Source organism: Oryzias latipes, chromosome 23 (genome assembly GCF_002234675.1).
Source record: "Oryzias latipes chromosome 23, ASM223467v1".
Taxonomy (NCBI): Eukaryota; Metazoa; Chordata; class Actinopteri; order Beloniformes; family Adrianichthyidae; genus Oryzias; species Oryzias latipes.
The window spans coordinates 20,592,724-20,612,520 of record NC_019881.2 but is presented as its reverse complement, the minus strand read 5'-3'; the positions used below and the strand labels follow the sequence as shown (position 1 = coordinate 20,612,520).

At 39.6% G+C, this 19,797-nt stretch overlaps 2 protein-coding genes across 2 annotated transcripts in view; both read right to left on the bottom strand.

Moving 5' to 3' along the window:
• The window catches only part of creb3l2 (cAMP responsive element binding protein 3 like 2), a 29,620-nt gene extending 19,165 nt beyond the window's left edge, over positions 1–10,455 (bottom strand). The window contains exons 1-2 of the mRNA XM_023952418.1: positions 10,121–10,455; positions 9,841–10,036 (exon numbers count right to left, since the gene is read on the bottom strand). Of these exons, the coding sequence (XP_023808186.1) occupies positions 9,841–9,939 (99 nt within the window). The 5' untranslated portion in view covers positions 9,940–10,036; positions 10,121–10,455. The remainder of the gene's footprint in view (positions 1–9,840; positions 10,037–10,120) is intronic.
• A 4,334-nt stretch (positions 10,456–14,789) lies between these two features.
• ssbp1 (single stranded DNA binding protein 1) lies at positions 14,790–19,227 on the bottom strand. Its single transcript, XM_004083219.3, has 7 exons — positions 19,097–19,227; positions 17,512–17,581; positions 17,375–17,432; positions 16,999–17,139; positions 16,188–16,275; positions 15,309–15,397; positions 14,790–15,238 (listed from the first exon to the last, which is right to left on the bottom strand). Exons 2-7 carry the CDS (start codon positions 17,533–17,535, stop codon positions 15,195–15,197), a joined length of 444 nt encoding a protein of 147 aa, XP_004083267.1. The 5' UTR covers positions 17,536–17,581; positions 19,097–19,227; the 3' UTR covers positions 14,790–15,194.
• Between the last annotated feature and the right edge of the window lie 570 nt (positions 19,228–19,797).

The following is a 19,797-nucleotide window of genomic DNA, read 5'->3' as shown; positions in this document are numbered from 1 at the left end:
AATAAACCGAACCCCACCATACCTCTGGTGGTAGTTTTTTTTTTTTTTTGCTGATGTCCATCAGTGTGAATGTGTGGACGGGACTGTGACTGTAAAGAACGTTGGGCCTTTGAGGAAGCTAAAAGGCGCTATAAGGGCATGCACCATTTCACAAATCAAATTAATCCCTTTATGCATTTGACCAATCGGATGGATCCCTTCATGTTGTTGTCCAATCGGATGGACCCGCCTCCTCGCCTCCTGTGTAGACGAGAGTCGTTTGGAGAGTAATTTAAGTTATGTTGACTCTTATAAGAAATACAACGACACATTTATTTACACAAGTTGTGTCTGTTTGTGCAGCGGTGATGTGTGGGTGGAGTGACGGCTAAAAAACAACAGGATGTGGGGGGGGGGGACTGCAGGGTTGATGTCCAGCTGAGCCCCCCCCCCCCCCCCCCCCCCCCACACACACACACACAAACGGTTACAGGACGGAAACACGCCAAACGGTGTGAGGAGGCTTATTTTAGCCGTCTCAATAAAAAAAGTCAAATTCCCCACAACAGGGAATGGAGACGGGAAGTTCAGGAGGAGAAAAGTGCCCCCCCACCATGACTCTTTTGTGTACTTCAGTAGCCAAAATAGCTCTTTTTGATGACCACCAAAAGAACCTTAAAGTTGAATAAAAAAAACACAAACTGGGTCACCCCGACTGACATGTCAAAACCATGACATCAGGAGCAGTTTAACTAAAGTCTGAAGTTTCCATAAAAACCTGGAGACCCTGAAGTCCACTTTCTCCCATTTAAACACAAACAGCTGTTTCGGCTGAAGAACTGGGCGGAGCCTAACCCATGCACAGCATTTATTTCCCTTCCATCTCGCCGCCCGGACGAACTCCTTCACCCCTCCTGCATCTCTTTTTCCATCCACGTCACTGTTCACCCTCTTCTGGGTTTTTCAGAATAAAAGCTCCCTTTGCCCTGACAGGAGGCCGACATTTGGGGGAAACTTGTCGAGGCGCGCCGCCGGTCTGAATTCCTGCGTTGCTGGTGGATGAGGAGAAGTCACACAGACTGACTCACATCTTTGCACACTTGCTGAACTTTGTGCGGATGAATGAGCTTGTTTGTGTCCAATTCAAAAAAAAGAAAAAGAAATGCCGGATGGAAAAATCTCTTCTAGAGGAATGTCAGAAAAGGAGCCGAAGCAGAGGTTTGTGATCAGGTGTGTCCCTCTAACATGAGCTGGAATGGATGCTTTGGTGCGGCGTGACGCCACGCCAAAGCATCCTGATGCATTTTCATGTGATGTAAATCACGCATCAAAAAGCAAGGACGAGCGTGCTGAAAGCGACCAGCTTCATCTGCTTCCTCGTTCATTTGAATCCCAAAATGTGCACATTTTCACCCGAGAAGAACCCGACAATGTCGTCGTCATGGTAACCTCGAGGTCGGTGCTGCATCTGTCATGCGTTCGCATGAGAAATGCTACAACGGTCACCCAAGAGATGGGTCGCCGGTCCTTGAGCAAGGCGTGGAACGTACCCACCAACCCTGTCCTGCTCCCTTCAGAATGCAACGTGTTGTTTGCCCCCCCCCCCCCCCCCCTTTTTACGCCAACACCACATCTGGCAGCCAAACGTTTCTGCCGCTCACCTGAGGAAACAGCTGCTGGAGGTTGACGGGATCAGAGGTTTGATGAAAAAGCAGACGGTGAACTCCTGACGTGACAGGACATCGTGTCCACACTTCCTCTAACTTAGGGCCCCATACGGGGGCGGGGACGGGGGGGTCTCCAACTGTCTTCAGCCCACGGACCAGTTTAATGGCAGACTGGGCATAAGTGAGCGTCTGGTTTAAGCAAAGTTTATGTTCATCCTCCATAAAACATCTGCAGTCGCTTTAAACTTTATTTGTTCACTAGACTTCATGTAGGAATTATTAAAATGTGATGTGAATAAAAAATTAAGAAGCATCCTTGTGACATTAGACAGCTGAATCTTATAACTGTCACAATAAATCCATATTTGGAGTAAAGACTCCTGGTTTTAGTCTGTTAAATGCAGTTTTTCTTTTATTTTGAAGTCAAAGTCTTTTCTGCCGTTTCCTCTCTGGATCTTTTCAGCGTAAAGAAAGTTTCCAAATCGTTTTTTCTTTGTTTGTTAGCTTTGCTAGCTTCAATTTAGCAGTCCGTGCAGCTGCCGTAATGAGTTTTCAACACATAACGGAGAACTTCCTCTGCGTCAAGAATGAGTCCAATCCAGCAGTTTTTCAGACAAAAACGTCCTTCAGAATCAGAAAATAAATCAAATGGAAAAAATGTGTTTTTTATCTCTAAGCTCCGGTACCAACTGTCCCTTGGACCAGTACCAGCCCGGAGCCAAACACCATTTTTTCGGGTTGTGCAATTCCAAAGTCCAGTGCCTGGGAAATTTCCCATAAGTCTCTGCGAAAAACTAGTGGACATCAATGCTCACTAGTGTGGTGAGTAAACACCACAATGCATTGTGTTTGAATGATTTGTCATTTACAAAACAATGTGTGTAACTTTATTTATTAGAAACCATCCAAGACTTCATCATCAAGATCCATAAATGGTCTTCATAAAATGGCTTCAAATGTGTTTTAAAGTTGTTAGCATGGGTCTGATTTATGTTCAAATGTGGGATACTGGATAGTCCTGCACTATACCGTCTTTTAGGAAGGGGGGGATCGGGCACAAATGTACAGAAAAATGGAGGACCAAATGATGATAAGCATTTTTGTGCTTGGAGTTTATGCCTTAGAAACTACATTAATGCCAAATATCCTGATGTGTTTCTTTCACGTCTGCAGAGCGTTGAGTGGAAAACGACCAAAGCAAGAAGTCAAGAAAAGGATTTGAGGCACGCGGCGGTTCCTGACATTCTGAGCAGGAGCTGACTCGTTGTGGTTCACCTGGGGGTGGGGGGGGGGGGGGGTTACAGATGAGGGGGGGTTTAAAGGATAAAAAGCAGCGGAGGGATCTTTATTTCTTCCAACACTGTGGTGCAAACACAACCCAGATTAAATTTGTTCAAATTTCTGTTTAGAGTTCAACTTTTCCCTTAAATCTGGACAAAAGAAGAAGAAGAAGGGATGAAGAGAAGGAAAAGTGGCTAAACAACCACAAGTCTCTGGGTTTCTAGAAGCAGCTTTAAAGGTCGTGGGTGTGTCATAAAGCACACACCCTGCAAACCGCACAGATTTTTCACATTTATGGGGGCTGAAGCAAATGACAGGGGATGAACACTTAAAAAAAGAGCAGAAATGCAGCAAAAAACACACACAGGGGGGTTAAATTTATCTTTGCTGCAGAGAACCAAGGCTCCTCTGGATTTCCCATAATCACCCCCTGCGCCCTGATTGATGCCTTGGCTTTGTGCTTAAATACAGCTTAGAGCGTTCAGCTGGCCGCCGGCAGCGACACGGAGCCCACTCGCAAAAGTTGAGGGGAAAAGTTGCATCAGATTTGCCGGCCCCGTGTTCCCGTGTCCATGTGGGCTCCAGCTGTCAGTCCTAAACGCCAAAAACTTTTATTGGGTCAGCAGACGGTTAGCCAAAGGGAAAAAAAAATGCATTCTTCACAGCTACAGGAGTCCAATAGCTGCAGAAGATTTTCACCAGGACGCATCAAAACCTGCAAACGAATCCACTGTACAAGAGAACTGGACAGACTGGCCCCTCCCCCCTGGTGGTCCAAACAGGAAGTGGCTCCAAGAAAGCAAAATCCAGTAGACTTCTATAGAGAAATAAACAACTATTACTCAGTCATTCTATTGGACAGAACAAACATGTTCTTGATAATCCATTTTCTTAATATTATATTTTTTTGTAGTTCAAGTTATTCAAGTTATAAACTGACCAATCAGATGCCTCAATAAAAGTAGGTGGAGCCTGCTGGCCCCCACGTTCAACATTGGAAACGTTTGATTGACAGATTACATTCAGCCCGCTTTCAAGTGGTAGGGGGTGTGGCCTTCCAACAAGCTCCCTATCTGATAGGTGAGGGTGGTTGCCTTAGCAACACTGACTCGGACCAATCACTGATGAGTCACTCAACTCGAGATCTGCTGCCGCTAAACCATGAAGCAGTTAAAGAAATCCAGCACTACATGTTTCGGTCGGTCAGGGGTTCAAATCCCAACTATTATGTGTTCGGGGAGGACACTAAACCACAAATCCAAAAGTAACCTTTTAGTCAATTAAAACAACTGCATCAGTGGAGATTTTCAAATATAAATGACAGACTCCTCCTTTTTAACTTTTAAATTATTCATTTTTAGGTATCTTAAAGCTTTTATGGTTCATATTTCAATCGCAGTCAGTCGGGACGAAGACTAATTCATTGACATAAAACCTATGTCTTACGTCAAGCACCTTGTGTTCTACGCATGTTGATGATAGACGCCCTACAAATAGAGTGACTGATAACAAAAAAATTAATTTGAATGTTAAAGTATGTGCTTGGGCACAGAGGTGGTTGTATCATGGTTTGGGTTGCTTACACATCACTGAACAGCACCAATACATTTAAGGAGCAATTAAAAACCTTTGTCCACAAGGCATCATTGACATCAGTATTAACAAGCTGCAGATAAAAACGTCTGATGAAACAGGCAAAGTTAGGGCTGCACGATATGAGGAAAACATGCGATATCAGTGATCAATATTGCGATGACGATATAACTTGCGATAAATGAACAAATAGTAAAAACAACAAAAACATTTCCATTTCACTGCAAAAGTTTAATTTAGATAATAGTCAAAATACCTTGAATTAGTCTCCAAATGACTGTCGTCTAATCAGGAGGGCAACCTCTAACATCCGATTGGTCAACAACGTGAAGGGCTCCATCTGATTGGTCAAATGCATAAAGGGATTTTTTTTTAAATGTATTAAATAGTTCAAGTTGCCATAGGATTGTTTTAACATTTAAGGTTTACCATTTATTGCGATTTTCACCAACTTTTTGCGATGTGGATTTTGCACAGCTTGAAATCGCGATAACGATAAATTTGCAATTAATTGTGCAGGCCTAGCCAAAGCCACCCGTCTCCATTCCCTGATTTTTTTCTACATTCTAGTGACTTTTGGAAGACATTCCTCCTTTTCTCTTAACTCGATTGACTACGGATCACTGATCTGCTCCTAGGTCGTCTTTTTCAGCTCCGGCTTCAGAGGAACCATCTGTGGCGCAAAGGTCCAGACGATTAGACGATTCCCTAAAACATGACGGTTAAATTGCTCTCTTTGTGTCACATTTTTAAACCTACGTGACCTCATCAACCCATTTGAAAGAGTTTTTTTATGTCAATATTATTTTTACAGCATTTTTTTAGTTCGTTTGCTGTCTGTTCTCATTTTTAACCCTTGAATGACAAAGACGCTGCAACAATTTGGCAAATTTATGACTACTTAAAATAAAAGTGATGCAAACAGGATGTGCTTCTTGTGCGGCGCTGCAAACAGCCTCAGGGTTGCCTTTCCAGTCGAGACTGTTAAACTGGTGAATATCTTCTAGGATGACAATATTGATAATGTGTTTAAAAAAATGCTGCATGTTCCTCAAAGGTCTGGGGTGTGTTCCACCGGCAACACCTCGGTCTGGAGATGCCGGTTTGGTTTTCCCACGCGCAAAACGGCTAAAACAACGTCTGCAAAAACAGCAACCGCCGTGAAGTCCTGAAAAGAACAGGGAATGTGCGCGCACGTGGACGGCCGACCGTCGCACACACGGGCCTTTCAGACGCACAAGGTCAGCGGGGGGAGCGGGATGCCCTGCCCCAACGGAGAACAGGCTCTGCACTGTCAACAGGCTGTTTGCGCTCTGGGCGTGTGCCTGAATGAAAGAAGTCTGTCCTGAGTGTGCGCCGAGCTGTCAAAGCAGCCATGCGGAGGAGGCCGAGGCAGAGGTTCTGGATCAGAGGAACGCTGTGTCCACTCCAGAAAAGTCCTGGAACAAATGCAGCCATTTTCCCCCTACGTGCAGCAAGTTAAACAAACCTCCGGCCATCGTGTCGTTGCGTCCAAAGGTTTTATTTTGGTCATTTCACTGTTGACTTTTGTCACTGTGCAGGCTTTTTTTTTACGCACTTGGATAGTTAAGCAGGTTTTGTTCACAGGTTAAAGGGGGGAAAATGTTCATTTGCATTCGCATCGCCCTCGACAACCTGCGTTCAAGTGGCCACTTCCAATGAAAACTCCATGTAAACAGGCCGTTCAGGCTTCTGTGTTCAAAAGCTCGTTCAAGCATCACTATGCAAATGTTTACAATTATATTTGGGCTCTGTGTACAAAATGCATGGCCAGGTCAAACTTCCACCAATCAGGGACTCGGATTTGGTAGTGACATATAGATGGCGTCCTTTTTAATGTTCTTGCAGTTACAACAGCTGCTCGTCTTCAGTTTAGTTGAATTGTGTCTGTTGGCTTTTTCACCTTAATCCTGTTTCTTAAATGTTGTTATTACTTCTACTTAAGTTTAACATATAAAATAATCCAGACGTTATTAGAAAAGTGTTTCAGTTAGAAAGATGACTTGGACCAAACTCTGGGATGTTTGGCTGTTAATAAACACAAACCTTGAAGGAGAACTAAACTGTTGACCTCTGATTTCATCAAGAAGATTTAAAAACTGTTTGATGTGTTCATTGTGGTTTCAAGACGTTCAACAGGGAAGACTCATTTTACGCTGAGATGCTGTCACTTTAACCCAATGCATCATGGGAGATGTAGTGCAAAAACTGCAGACAGACTAGCATCTCTGAGCTTCATTGTTTTCTTCACTTGTTCCACGGTCTGACACCGAAATCCGCGGAAAGCTAAACCGCTAGACGAGCTTTAGCTGGTATTTTTGTTGGAACTGAGAAACTTTATGAGCAGAATCGGAACAAGGAAGTGAAGACTTTAACCACTTCTGATTGGTCAGACTGATGATCTATGATTAAGCCTCCAAGAATGATTGGTGGAGACAGTTAAAGGGGCGGGACTTTTCAGAAAACAGAGCTGAAGCTGCGGCTAAATCGCGGTACCGTCATTCTTATCAAAATGTCTTTAATAGAATCAAATAAACACAAAAAAAGTATTTTATGATCTTTCATATTCCAAACTTCTCAGTGTTTTATCAGGACCTGTTTGGATGAACACAGAGCTGATATCCTGGAGATGGGAAATGTTTTTAGATCAGTGAAAATGGGTAAATTGACGGCACACTTATTGAAAAACACTACTCTAATGCACCACAGAACCAATATTTAGCAACAAGGAAGTATCCTGATAAAGCTAAACTGGAAATCCAAGCTTGCTAAAAAAAAATCAAGTGCTCCAACAGGAAATTCTTGCTTTATATTGACTTGACAGATTTCAAATGAACAAAAATGTCTGCATTCTTCTCACAGGCTTTCCTCAGAAAAGGAATAAACTTTTTAGTCCAATCTAAATCCTTTGAAGTCTGCTTTAGAGCAGCAAAAAAAAACTCTTGATGCAGATTTAGCAGTGAAGACACTTTTGTTTTCACCTACAGAAAAATGTGAAACACGACAATCAGGCACGCCCACAAAAGCAACTATTGTTCCTTTTCAGAGGCGACATAAAAGCCACTTCAAATCCAACCTGAGGAACCTGAAGGCTTCCAGAGGTGGGCGGGGCATCCTGCCAGCGGACGGTTCAGGTTCACGCCGATGTGAGGAATCCGGCAGGAGAAGCCCCCCAGGAGGGGGCCGGAGCTGAACAAAGACTCCAGTCTGTCTCTGAAGCTGCCCCACACACAAACACAAGGCTCCCGTTGGCTCAACACATCCCCCACAATGCCGTTCTTCCTGGTTTAACCTTCAGGGAACCACCACCACCGCTGGCTGCAGTGCCTTTTGAGAGTTGAAGCCAGGAGTCCGGTCAGACTAACATCTGGCTTCAAGATGGACACATGTGGCCAACATGTCTGCTTACTCCACCCGGTCACTGGCCTTTGAACTATAATTCAGCCGTTTTTAGCCAAAATCCAAAAACTTCTAGGACAAAGTTTCTGCAAAGCGGCATCAGTTCATCAGAAATTCACCACAGAATTGTGGGCGGGCCTGCTGGTGAGGAGAAAGCCTTCCCCCCACTTCCCGTCATCCATGTTTACACTCTCTCCAGCTAGCTTACAGCCCCTCACACCCCCAACCTCACATCAGCGACGCAACAAAAATGGCGAGCAATATTGGAGCAGAGAGCTACGATCTTTTTCAAACGGCCTTTTCTCGTCTGCTCCTCATTCACAAGGATTTGAATTTAAAAAATACTCAAAAAAACCCTTTTCAGCTTGTTTAATTCATATAAGTCCTCAGGCCACAGGAAGATGAGGCCTTATTCGTTTTCATCGGACTCGGTCTTCAAATGGTCTAAATGTGTCGTTAAAACTGGAGGAAATCCTGCAGAGGATGTCGATTCCCCTCTGATGTGAGAGCAGGATTCAAACAGGACGTCCGGCTTTGATCTTTTGAGTCAAACAGCTTCATTTGCTCCTTAAGAGCAACAGGTCTTTGCACGCCTGCTGTGGAGACGCAGACGGGCTCCTCCAGGAGGTTTAAAGAGCCTGGAAGAGCCGTGGAAACACAACCACCTGTGTGGGTTCAGGCTCCTGCACTCTGTGTGTGTGTGTGTGTGTGTCTGCAATCCAGCTGTCTGGAAACCACACAAACATGCACACACACACACCACATTCTCCATCCCACAATCCTCCTGGCTCGCAGGGAAACTAAGGCTCAGCAATGCCTGCAAGACTGAGACCCAGTTATGTAACACAGCATCGCTTTAAATTCAAGTTCCTGATCGATTCTATCAGCGCTCCAATGCTGTGTGAGTACAGGAAGAGAGTCCCACGACATAAAAGTCCTCAACGTTCAGAGATAAAAATGGAAAAACTTCATCTTCAAGATGAGGACACGTTTCTCTGATCATTTCAGAAATCCAGAAAGAAGCTCAAAGTTGCAAAAACATGAAGAGTTGCACAATAAATCAACCATGTAAGAGTCATATTTCAAAACACTGCTGACTTTTCACATCTTCATGGAACTATTAAACATTCAAGTGTAATATTTAACAATCTTACATGTTATTTTTTTTCTAAAAAAATAAAAAATAAAGGATGTAAATCCTGCAAACAACAGGAAAATTGTAAAAATTGACACATTTAGTCAATTCCTCACACTAAACTATCTGTTATGGCAAATGTAAAGAAAAAATATAAACATATTAGCACACGAATCATATTTTTAACATAAATAATAAGCAATTTGTCCTTTTTTATTTTTATTTTATCGTCTTCAAGGATTCAGTGTGTAACTGTCCTTGATCTTTTTCAGACATAATAAAAACTTTCACGGCGGCTGTTTACTTAAACACCAAATGATTATCTGATTATTGACTCTTCATGTGCTGTTGTAGTACTTTCTGAATTTAGCCAACCGTTTATCCAAAACCAATTTCAAGAGTGGGTTCCTACATCTCTGAAGGGTTAAAAACTTAAGAAATATGGTGATATTTTTTTTCCAAAGAAAAAGACAAAAAATAAGTTTTATGTTTCTTTCCGTGTCACTTTTAATGCTAAAAAGTTCTAAAAGCTTTAATTCCTCGCACTTATACCTCATTCTAAATGCATAAACTCTTTGCCCTCTATGGAAGCAAACAAAAAAGGCTGCATCCTGGACCCCAAGGCTCACCTGGAGAGCAGGGTGCACCTCTGTTCCCTCCCCCTCGGAGCTCATTAACTGCTTATCAAAGATCTTATTTGGTGATCGCCCCCGACCTGATCAGCAGATCCTGATCGATCACTTGTCGACACAGTGGATCACTCACATTGTTGTAGAGGACCGAGTCGATCTCCCCGCTCTCGGACAGCTCGCTCAGGTTCCTGTCCCAGTTTAGATACGGTTCACTGCTGTCCAGGATCTCCATGACTTCTTCCGTCGTTTAGATATTGGATATTTTTCCCCCCACGTCCTCTGAGGAAACTTCTTGTTGCTATGCAGTTTTTCGCAAATTCCAGATCCAACTCCGCAATAAAAAAAAAGTTCCAAAGTCAGTTGATTTGCGCAAAGAAAAGACACACGAACTTGCTTAGAAAAAAGGCGGATACCGGCGTCCAAAGACTACGACAGGTCGGGTTCGGACCGAGAAATCCTCTCATTGATGTTTAGGATCATCTCCTCGCTGGTTCTGAGTCCTCAAACAGTTTTCTAGGGTCTCTTGTTTTTTGGTTTTTCTTGCCTCCACCTCCTCCTCGGAGCCCAGAGACAGACGGAGGAATGTGTGGGCGGGGCTACGGACAAGTACGACAAGAAAAACGTTCAAAGTTCCCGAATTTGGTTCCAGCGAGATGAAGACGTTTGAACGGACTTTATAACTTAGAAATAAAAAATAAATAGGAGCAAAACAAATTAGCACAGCAGAAAGAATCTGCGGTGAATTATATTTTCCAGCTGTTTGCGCCTCTCCAGAACTGACCTTCAATTTCCGGTAAAAGATTTCAAAGTAAAGGACAAACCAAGCTCCATACAAATATGATGCTACCTGCATTTAAAATTATAGATTTATGGTTACATTTGGTTGAAATTGCTGTGCTGAAAACAACAAACTAAAACTTTGTAGTTAACTTATATGCTTATATGCTAACATATATATGTGCTTTTTATAAATTAATTTTTAATTGTATTTTTCTGTCTCCTGCTATCCCTGACTTTAAATAATGCTTTGTGTGATTTTGTTTTTTGTACTTCTGGCACTTAATTTTTCACTGTATTGCTTAAAAAAAACAATGTATATATATATACATATTGATTGGAAATCAATATCTAATTTTGCTTAAAAAAGGAAACAAAGCCAGCAAAGCTAAATACTTTTGCCACATTTAAGTATTAATTTTCTTAAAATGTCGGTTTGGACCTATATTAGTTTAAATAACTGCATAAAAACAACATTAATCCTGCAAGAAATGTTTGTACAAGCTGAAATTACATAGATTATCTCATAAATCTTTTCGCTTTTTTCATATAATTCCGCTCTTTTACTACTAGTAAATCCAAATGAAAGTGATGGAAGTTCTTGAAAATTATAGAATACATTTAATATATATACATAAAGTACACATTATAGTAATCATCTGTATTTATTGACTTTCATTTAAATCAGTTCAAACACAAATGTCAAATACATTAAACGCACCGTCGGTTTTATTTTGTTATCATTTTTAAGTATTTCCGGTCTGACTGCAGAATTAGTTGTTGATCCCTTTAAACTGAAGCTACAGGTTGGCAATGCCTAAAAGCTCCGCCCACATCAGGCATCTCTTCCAATCAGAAACCTCCTGCCCTGGAAGCTTTGACAAGTCTTTGATTGACAGTGCCGGAGCCAATCAGCATCGCCGCGTGGAATCTCAGTTTCACCAATCACTTTGGGACAAGACAACGCTACATGAGAATCCACCAACAGCTTTTCGAAGACATTTTAAAAATAATTTCAAATATTAATGTTGTTAATTAATGTGAAAATCATTATGTAACTATTAAAATATTATTTTTAGAATATAAATGTTTTAAAAAACGTCATTAACTGGTAGTATATTAAACTAAAAATAAACAATCAGAATGAACAAAACAGAAAGAAAAAAAATGACAAAAAAAAATGTATTAAATAAATAAAAAACTGAAGTCTCTCCAAAATTTGTGTAAGAAAAACAAAAGAAAAATACAGATTAACTAAATCTTTTGACTTTAAGTATTTTTTAGCTTTAAGTATAATTTTATGCTTTGGTGGAAAAAATAAGTAAAGGAAAAACAACTAAAAGTTAGAAAGCTAAAAATGATTTTATAAGTGGAAACCTTTATTTTAAAGCTTAGAACCCCAAAAAACAAAGAACAGGTATTAAAGAATATAGTCTATAAATGTTTTATCCATTTCTAAAATAGGATATTTATTAGCATTTGCATTTATTATCACTTGTTTTTGACAAAAACAGGCTTCAAATCCAATTAAAGCCGCAAGCGGCGTTGTATGGCCCGCAGACGCAACCCGCCTTCCACGCCCAACTCTACGCACCACCGCCCTCACCGCCCACTTTTGATAATGGCTAGTCAAAACTGCATATGCTAATTATGCTAACTATGCTAGCAATGCTAATGTGGCTAAAAGTGCTAGCATAGCGATCAGCACCATCAACTGACTCAGAAAAACAAATTACCTAAAATGCTAATTATGCTAAATATGTAAGCTATGCTAATGTGGCTAAAATTGCTAGCATATTGATCAGCATCATTAACTGACTCAGAAAAACACATTACCTACAATGCTAATCATGCTAACTATGCTAGCTATGCTAATGTGGCTAAAAGTGCTAGCATAGCGATCAGCATCATCAACTGACTCAGAAGAACACATTACCTAAAATGCTAATTATGCTAACTATGTTAGCTATGCTAATGTGGCGAAAAGTGCTAGCATAGCGATCAGCATCATCAACTGACTCAGAAAAAGACATTACCTAAAATGCTAATTATGCTAACTATGCTAGTTATGCTAACATAGCTAAAAGTGCTAGCATAGCGATCAGCATCATCAACTGACTCAGAAAAACACATTCCTCCATTGGTGAGAGTTATATGTCATAAGTTGCTAAAAAAACCACTTTTTCCAAAATGGCGGCTTTTCTGTTGATTTTATCTCCATAGCAACCATTTTATGTTTTGGTCCCCTCGGGAAGACGAACAGATTGACGTCAGTTTCGGACAAATCGGTAAAAGTAAACTTTTTGTCGTCCTTAGCAACAGTGGTTTTATGCTAACCACGCCCACATTCCTTATATGTCCATATCCAGTGTTTTTCAATGTATTCAGTTTCAGGCATTAATGCATGCATTCAATTTTCACTGTATTGTATTGAAATGCATGGGAGTTATAACAGTGCGCCACTTTGCTAGCTTGCCACGCGCACGCCGTTCAAAATCTACAACTTCTAATTCCAACATTTCTTACACAGTAGCTTGCCATTGATGCCCAAAAAGTTTTGAGACGATCGAAGAAAATTCCAACGACAAGTTTACGTTTGAATCTGGTGGTTAAGGTGTTTTTTATAGAAAATTCAAGATGGCCGCCTTTTCCCGAGGTCAAAGGTCGACGAAACTCCAAAGGTGATTGTAGACTTACGCTAGGGACATGCGAGTCAAATTTCGTGAAAATCGCTCGAAAAAAAGTTAAATTTTCCATATCGTGTAAAAACGCGAAAAACTCAAAATGGCAGATTTTGGCACAAAATGGCCGCCAAACCGTAGGTCGTGTGGCCATCACGTAATGATTTCAAAACTTTCTTCGGATATACCCGACAAAGTTATCTGGATGTCGTTAGCCGATTCTTAAAAATAAAATCCGAATTTTTTTTTTTTTTGCCGAGTCAGCACTTTTTTTTGCGACGGTTTTTTGTTTACCACGGCCACATTCCTTTATCGATTTTGTCGTATGTGACATCGTTTTGTTCAGTGTGGGCCAGGGTATCGCATATTTCAGTTTCAGGCTATTCCGATAGAATATGTGCGAGCTAGCTAAAATGGCGATGGTTGCGAATTCGCCATGCGCACGCGTTTCAAATTCTACAACTTCTAATTCCAACATTTTGTCCACAGTAGCTTGCCATTGATGCCTGAGAAGTTTCAAAAAGATCGATAAAAATCCCTAGGACGAGTTTTCGTTTGTATACGTTACTAAAGGTGCTTTTTTATGAAAATTCAAGATGGCCGCCCCTTCCAAAGGTCAAAGGTCAACGAAACTTCTTTGGTTATTGTAGAATCAGGGTCTTGGCATGTGTGTGCAATTTCGTGACAATCGCATAAACAAAAGTGTCGTTTTCCCATATTGTCAAAAAACACGAAAATCGCCATTTCTCTGAGTTCGCCACAAAATGGCCGCCAAGCTGTAGGTCGTGTGGCCATCCCATAATGATTTCAAATCTTCTTTGGGATATCTCCAACACGCGTGTTTTGGGTTCGTCACTGTATTCCAAAATATTTTTTTTTGGCCCCATAAGCGATTTTCGGCCCATTCATTTTTTTTACGAGAACGCTCGCCGTGATGTCATCGTCGTGGGGGGATTGACGTTTTCTTTGCCGAAAATTCATTTTCAATTTATCCCAGATGTGTGCCAATTTTGGTGAGTTTTCGGGTATGTGGCGGGGGTCAAATTTGAGCTCAAAGACGCCGTTAGAAACGAGAAGAATAATAATAATGAAACGAAGCAGAAACAATATAGAAGTTTTTGCGGTTAGGATTTCCCATGTATTTCAATGCGGCCTGTCTTTTACTATAGGCTGGGCATGTCTTTTTGGCTTTAAACCCGTCTTTTGAGGGCTTTTTTGGGCATTTTTGTGTTTTTGTCGTCATTTTTGCGACTACAATTTTTACGTTTTTGCGTTGGTGTTGTGCGTGTGTGTGTGTATTTTTGTTGCGTTACACAATTGTCGTGTCGTTGTGTGCTTTGGGTGACTTTTGACCCCATTTTTTGGCGTTTTGACGCGTTTTTTTGACGTTTTGGACTTTTTGAGTGTTCGACCCTCGTACCAGTTACAATATGGTCCTTGCAGTCTATGACTGCTGCGGGCCATAAATATAATTTGCTTTCTGGGACAGATTTTGGTGTCATGATAAACTTTCACTGGTCCTGAAGGTCACAGCACCGACAAAACAACCAAAAGATATCGTATTTTTCACATCTTCTAATCATTTTTTATACATTTTTATATGAAGAAGTTGCTGAACTAACCATTTCTTTGGCGAGGACGTAATTGTGTGCAGATTTTACAGCTTTATTTTTGCTACCAACACAAGTTTGTTGTAACTGACAGAGAGAGAAACAAACCTCTCATGCTGGGCGGCACCAGCAGCTTTTCACACAAAAACAGGGTCTCTGATAAACTTGCTTAACAAAAATGTCCATCAAATCCTGCCAGGCAGTTGAAAGGGGCTTTTTGCTCTTAAATCCAGAAGAAAAGCCCAATCCAGGTCACCAACAGTGAGTTTTACTACATGCCAGGATTCTTGGTTTCCCCTGAAGCCTCAGTCTTCAAATGTAGCCGTGGAGTCAAACGCGATCACTTCTCCAGCTTCGTTTTGTCGTCGGGGAAATACAAAAAACACAGCGTCCTGCGGCTGGATGGAGCGGAAGCTCCTTCAGGTTCTGTCCCTCACGTTGTCGCTCAGAAAGACGATGTTGTCTGAGGAGAAAAGCGTACGGTGAGGTGGATTTCAGCGGCGCGGGAGGCGGACGCCAGCGTTTCATCTGACCTGCGATGATGGTGGTGGCCTGACGCCTCACTTGGTTTTTGTCCACATACTCGCCGTAATCCAGTTTTCCCTCCACAAGAATCCTCGACCTGAAAGGAGAGCGATTGATTACACAACCGAAGAACAAAAAAAACCCCACACAAAACGATGAAATTCAGACGATTTAAGACCAGGAAGAAGAAACGTATGATTTCCAATCTGAGCCCAGTGACCAAACTTTCAAGAAATATTAACAGTTTTCTCTTTTTGAGGCGTTTTTATGCCATCCAATCTAAAAAAAATTTAATCATCTAATTGTGTCCAAAATAGTTTTTTTGCCTCCAAAATGGCTAAATAATGACTTTTGGCAGCAGTTCAGGGCATACAAACAGAGAAAAGGGCCATAAATCTAGAGAACAGACTCAAAAATTAATTCAGAAATATTGAATCATGACTTTCTCCAAAAAATTACAAACCAAAAAATACACAAAAATGTAATTTTTCTTCTTATTTTCTGAAGAAAACTCTAACTCAATAAAAGTAACCACAAATAATAAAAACAACATGTTGAAAAATGTTTATTTTTGCAGGTAAAAAGTGTTTCATTTTAATCTGTGTGGATCATCAAGGGGACTTACTGTGTGTCCTATTTATTGCCTCAGCACCTGAATCTTTTTTAGGAATAAACTTTTTAAATAAACTGTGAAAAATAAACTAATTATTTTTCACAGTGAAAAAAATATTTGTTAGGATAAAATAAATGAAGTTAAAAAGTTAAACTGTATTCAAAAAGTATATCTATTCGCTTTCTGTCTATAATTCTTAAGATAAGGTATAGAGAAAAAATGAACATTTCCACAGAAGAAATAAAGGAAATTCATCTCCTTGTGCACTTCGTACCCTTTCTTGACGTACTGGTAGGCCACGTCTCGCAGACCCGGTTTGAACACGGACACTCGATGCCACGTCGTCTTCTGACTGACGTCTCCTAGATTGAGACAGAACATCAAATAAAGTTTTGATCCACATCATGAGAAGTACACAGGAGTTAATGTGCTATATTTAGGCACTTTAAAGCTGAATAAAGCATGAATCTGAACGAAATAACACCTCAGATGTTGACACTTCTTTTTACTTTGGCTCCCTCTAGTGGCAGAAATGAACAGCTGCGTGCAAAAACAAAAAAAACCCTTGCAATGACTGTTCTTTATATAGATTTGTGATTAGTTTTTGGTTTTAAATTGGTTTTTATTTGTGGCATTTTCACAGGAAAGAATAAAATGTGTAAATAACGCAAAAACAATGTAGCAGCAGATAAACTAGATTTTAAAAAGGCTTATATCAGCAAAAAAATTAACTTTAATCTGTAATTGTCTTTAAAAAAAAATTGCATCACTTAAAACAAAAATCTCCCATCTTCTATAAGCCTAACAAAAGGTATAAAATTATGTTTGACCTATAAACGAAGATGGATCTAACTTTTTTTTAAACTAATCTATTTAGAAAAAACATATTTTAAATGTTTTAGCTTTGCAAGCCAGACTAGGTTTTGGCACTCTAATCAAAAAGTAAGAAAGGACAAATGTAAAATTAAACCAACTGAGATAGATCACCTCAGACATAAATCCAGGTGGATTTAATCCCATTTTTTAATAGCTGTGCATTTAAAAGCTGAATCAAAGATAGAAAAATGTGCAGCAGGAAATCTCACCTGTTGAGCTCACCTCCCCCTCGCCGGAGCGCCACATCTCATTGGTTGCTAAAGAGAAGATGGTGACTGGATTTCGACCCTCCACCTGTCTCATCACCGGATCCTGACCAACCCGCCCCAGCAGCTGGACGCGGTTTATCGCTAGGAGGGAACAGGAGACGACACTTAGCCAGAAAACAGAATTCAGGTCGTTTGCCGTTTTAAAATACGACAAAAAAACAAAACAAACATTTTTGATCAAAATCATTTACATTTTTGGATTAAAAGGACTCAAAGGGAACAATTTTCTAAATGTTTACAGATAAATAAAAGCGTGCAACACAGCAACGGTCAGAAGAAACATTTCCTGTTTGATTCAGACACAAACTGCCCTTACACCTTTCCAGGATGAGGCTTGTGTCTGTGCTTCTGCATCTCACCGCCTGTCTGAAGATCTGGAAGAGAGCAAACACGCAAATGTGAAACAAACAGAACAAAACTAAACTAACAACCTGAGCATTTAGTGAAGCCCACCTGCGCAGACGCACTTCTGAACATCCTCTCTGCAGCAAACAGAACCGAGTCCAAATGTCTGCGTGGAGATCTGGAAGATAAGTTCAATACATTCAGGAAAAGAATCGATGATGAAGGAAGTAAAACAATCTAAAGCTTTCAGGAAACTTCACAACAGAAAATAAAGATGCAAAAAATTCAGATTTTTTTTTTTTACAAAACAACAAAAAATAATGTAAAAAAGAAAAAAAAAAGAAACACTTTGTAAATCAGAGGCAGATTAAGACATTAAAAAAAAAGGACAAAAATGATTAAAAAAAACAGAAAAAACGTGGGCAAAAAAAAAAGGAACACGAACAAACATTAAACATAAAAACCTCAACAATGTGAGTAAAACAGAAAATTATAGAAATGTTTTTTCAAAACAAAACAGGAGCAAACTATAAAACTAAAGGACTAAAAGAGTATCAGTTCATCAAGGGTCAGATGTCAGCCCCGTCTTCCTACAGTCCTAATTTTATTAAACATTCTGTCCATTGTTCCAGTTTAATCTCCCCATCTATAATGATTTTTTTATATATATTTTCGTCTTCTTTCCTAATAATCTCTTCTTTGGTTTATCAGCGAATCATCCATAAATAACCTGCATAACTTTTCAAAAATGACAGAAGAGAAAGTTTTTTAACTTTTGGATAAATCACTGATATAATTGATCTAATCGGCATTATTCAGAAGGCAGAAATAAAAGTCTAGAAATTCAAAATAAAAATGATAAATCAGCTAAAAAGGAAACTCCTCTGTGTGTTTCCACATATCTGACTGAAGGCGTTTGGCATTAAACTCCACATTCCAGGTGTTTTCTGACCTACAGGTAAGACGAGGGAACGTGAAGCGTGTCGATAACGCAGAAAAACCCTCATCTACCGTGGCTTCTTTTGAAAACATAATATTCCACCTGCAGCTTCTTCTCACTGACACTTTTCTAGATTACCCTGATGAGCTGTGAGGACAGAATGCCTTAAATAATAAAGCCACTTCTTCTGCACACCAGCTGATGTTCTTGGATTTCGCTTTTTTACCTGTCATAAAGTGTTCATGTTTCATTTAGAGCTGCAGACGTGCAACAATTATTCTGCTAAAACAGATAAATGATTTATGAAAGCATCACCGTGGGTCAATTCATTAAATAAGCTTACAGACGCCTTCATCTTTTAGGATTCATTTCAGTTTATTTGCCACGAGCTCAAAACAAACTTTCATTTGATTGATTTTAGTGGTTTGATTGTTTTTGTAACACAATATTAAATAAATGTTTGCCCGATCATCAAACCAGCAGCGTCTGTTTTTTCAGTTATAATTAGCAATACAGATAATTTATAACAATTAAAGTAAAAATAAAGCAGATAAACATAAATGGACTCAGTCAAAGCGTTCTTCATCACGTTGCTGATGATGATGGAGACCTCCGGGAGACTCCCGCCAAAGAAAGGATAACCGGTTCTTTACCATCAAATGCTCACTTGTAATAATAGTTTATACTAAAATTCATTTATAAAATGATCAACAACATATTTCCCAGAAAAAGCGTTTAAAAGTCGGAACTTACAAGGACCACGAGTCGATTGAAAACTTAGCAGATGCACCGAAGACTTGGGTAACCTTGCTGCTTCCGGTCCGTCTGTGATACGAGTCCGATCAGCGAACTGCGGAGAAATACAGTTCCGGTTTCAAATGAAACAAAATAATGCTTATAAAAAGACGTATTATTATTATTATTATTATTATTATTATTATTATTATTATTATTATTATTATTATTATTATTATTATTATTATTATTATTATTATTATTATTATTATTATTATTATTATATTGCTCAGTAATAAACAATTTCTTTTAAATGCATAGTGCAAAATGACATTTACAGAAAGATTAAAAAAACACAGATTTCGTATAATAAATTTTTATTATTTTAATTTTATTAGGTCTGTTCTTATTACCTGTTTTTTGCTCACATGTTGTAAAGCGTCTTTATGTGCCATTTAAAGCGCTATACAAATAACATTTATCATTATTATTTTCCGTATTATTTCAATTTTAAATTAAATTAATTTTAAATTAAAACAACTGTGGCAGCAGTCTCCCTCGTGTCTAGAAAAAGAGAAAACACATCCACACAATATTAATTGCTTTGGAAACATTTGTTTGCTGCTTTTATTATTATGAACCTTGATGATATAAAAATATTTCTTTGTTTTGAAATTCTTTACTAACGAAGAAACAAAACATTTGATGTTTTTCTGGTT

Bases quoted from the DNA above. Each gene is read 5' to 3' on its own strand.
- ssbp1 (XM_004083219.3), bottom strand. From the start codon at position 17,535: ATGTTCAGAAGTGCGTCTGCGCAG. The intron at 17,433-17,511 runs GTGGGCTTCACT...GCTCTCTTCCAG, and splicing joins TCAGAAGTGCGTCTGCGCAG to ATCTTCAGACAGGCGGTGAG. The intron at 15,398-16,187 runs GTACGAAGTGCA...CTCTCCTTTCAG, and splicing joins TACCAGTACGTCAAGAAAGG to GTCGAGGATTCTTGTGGAGG.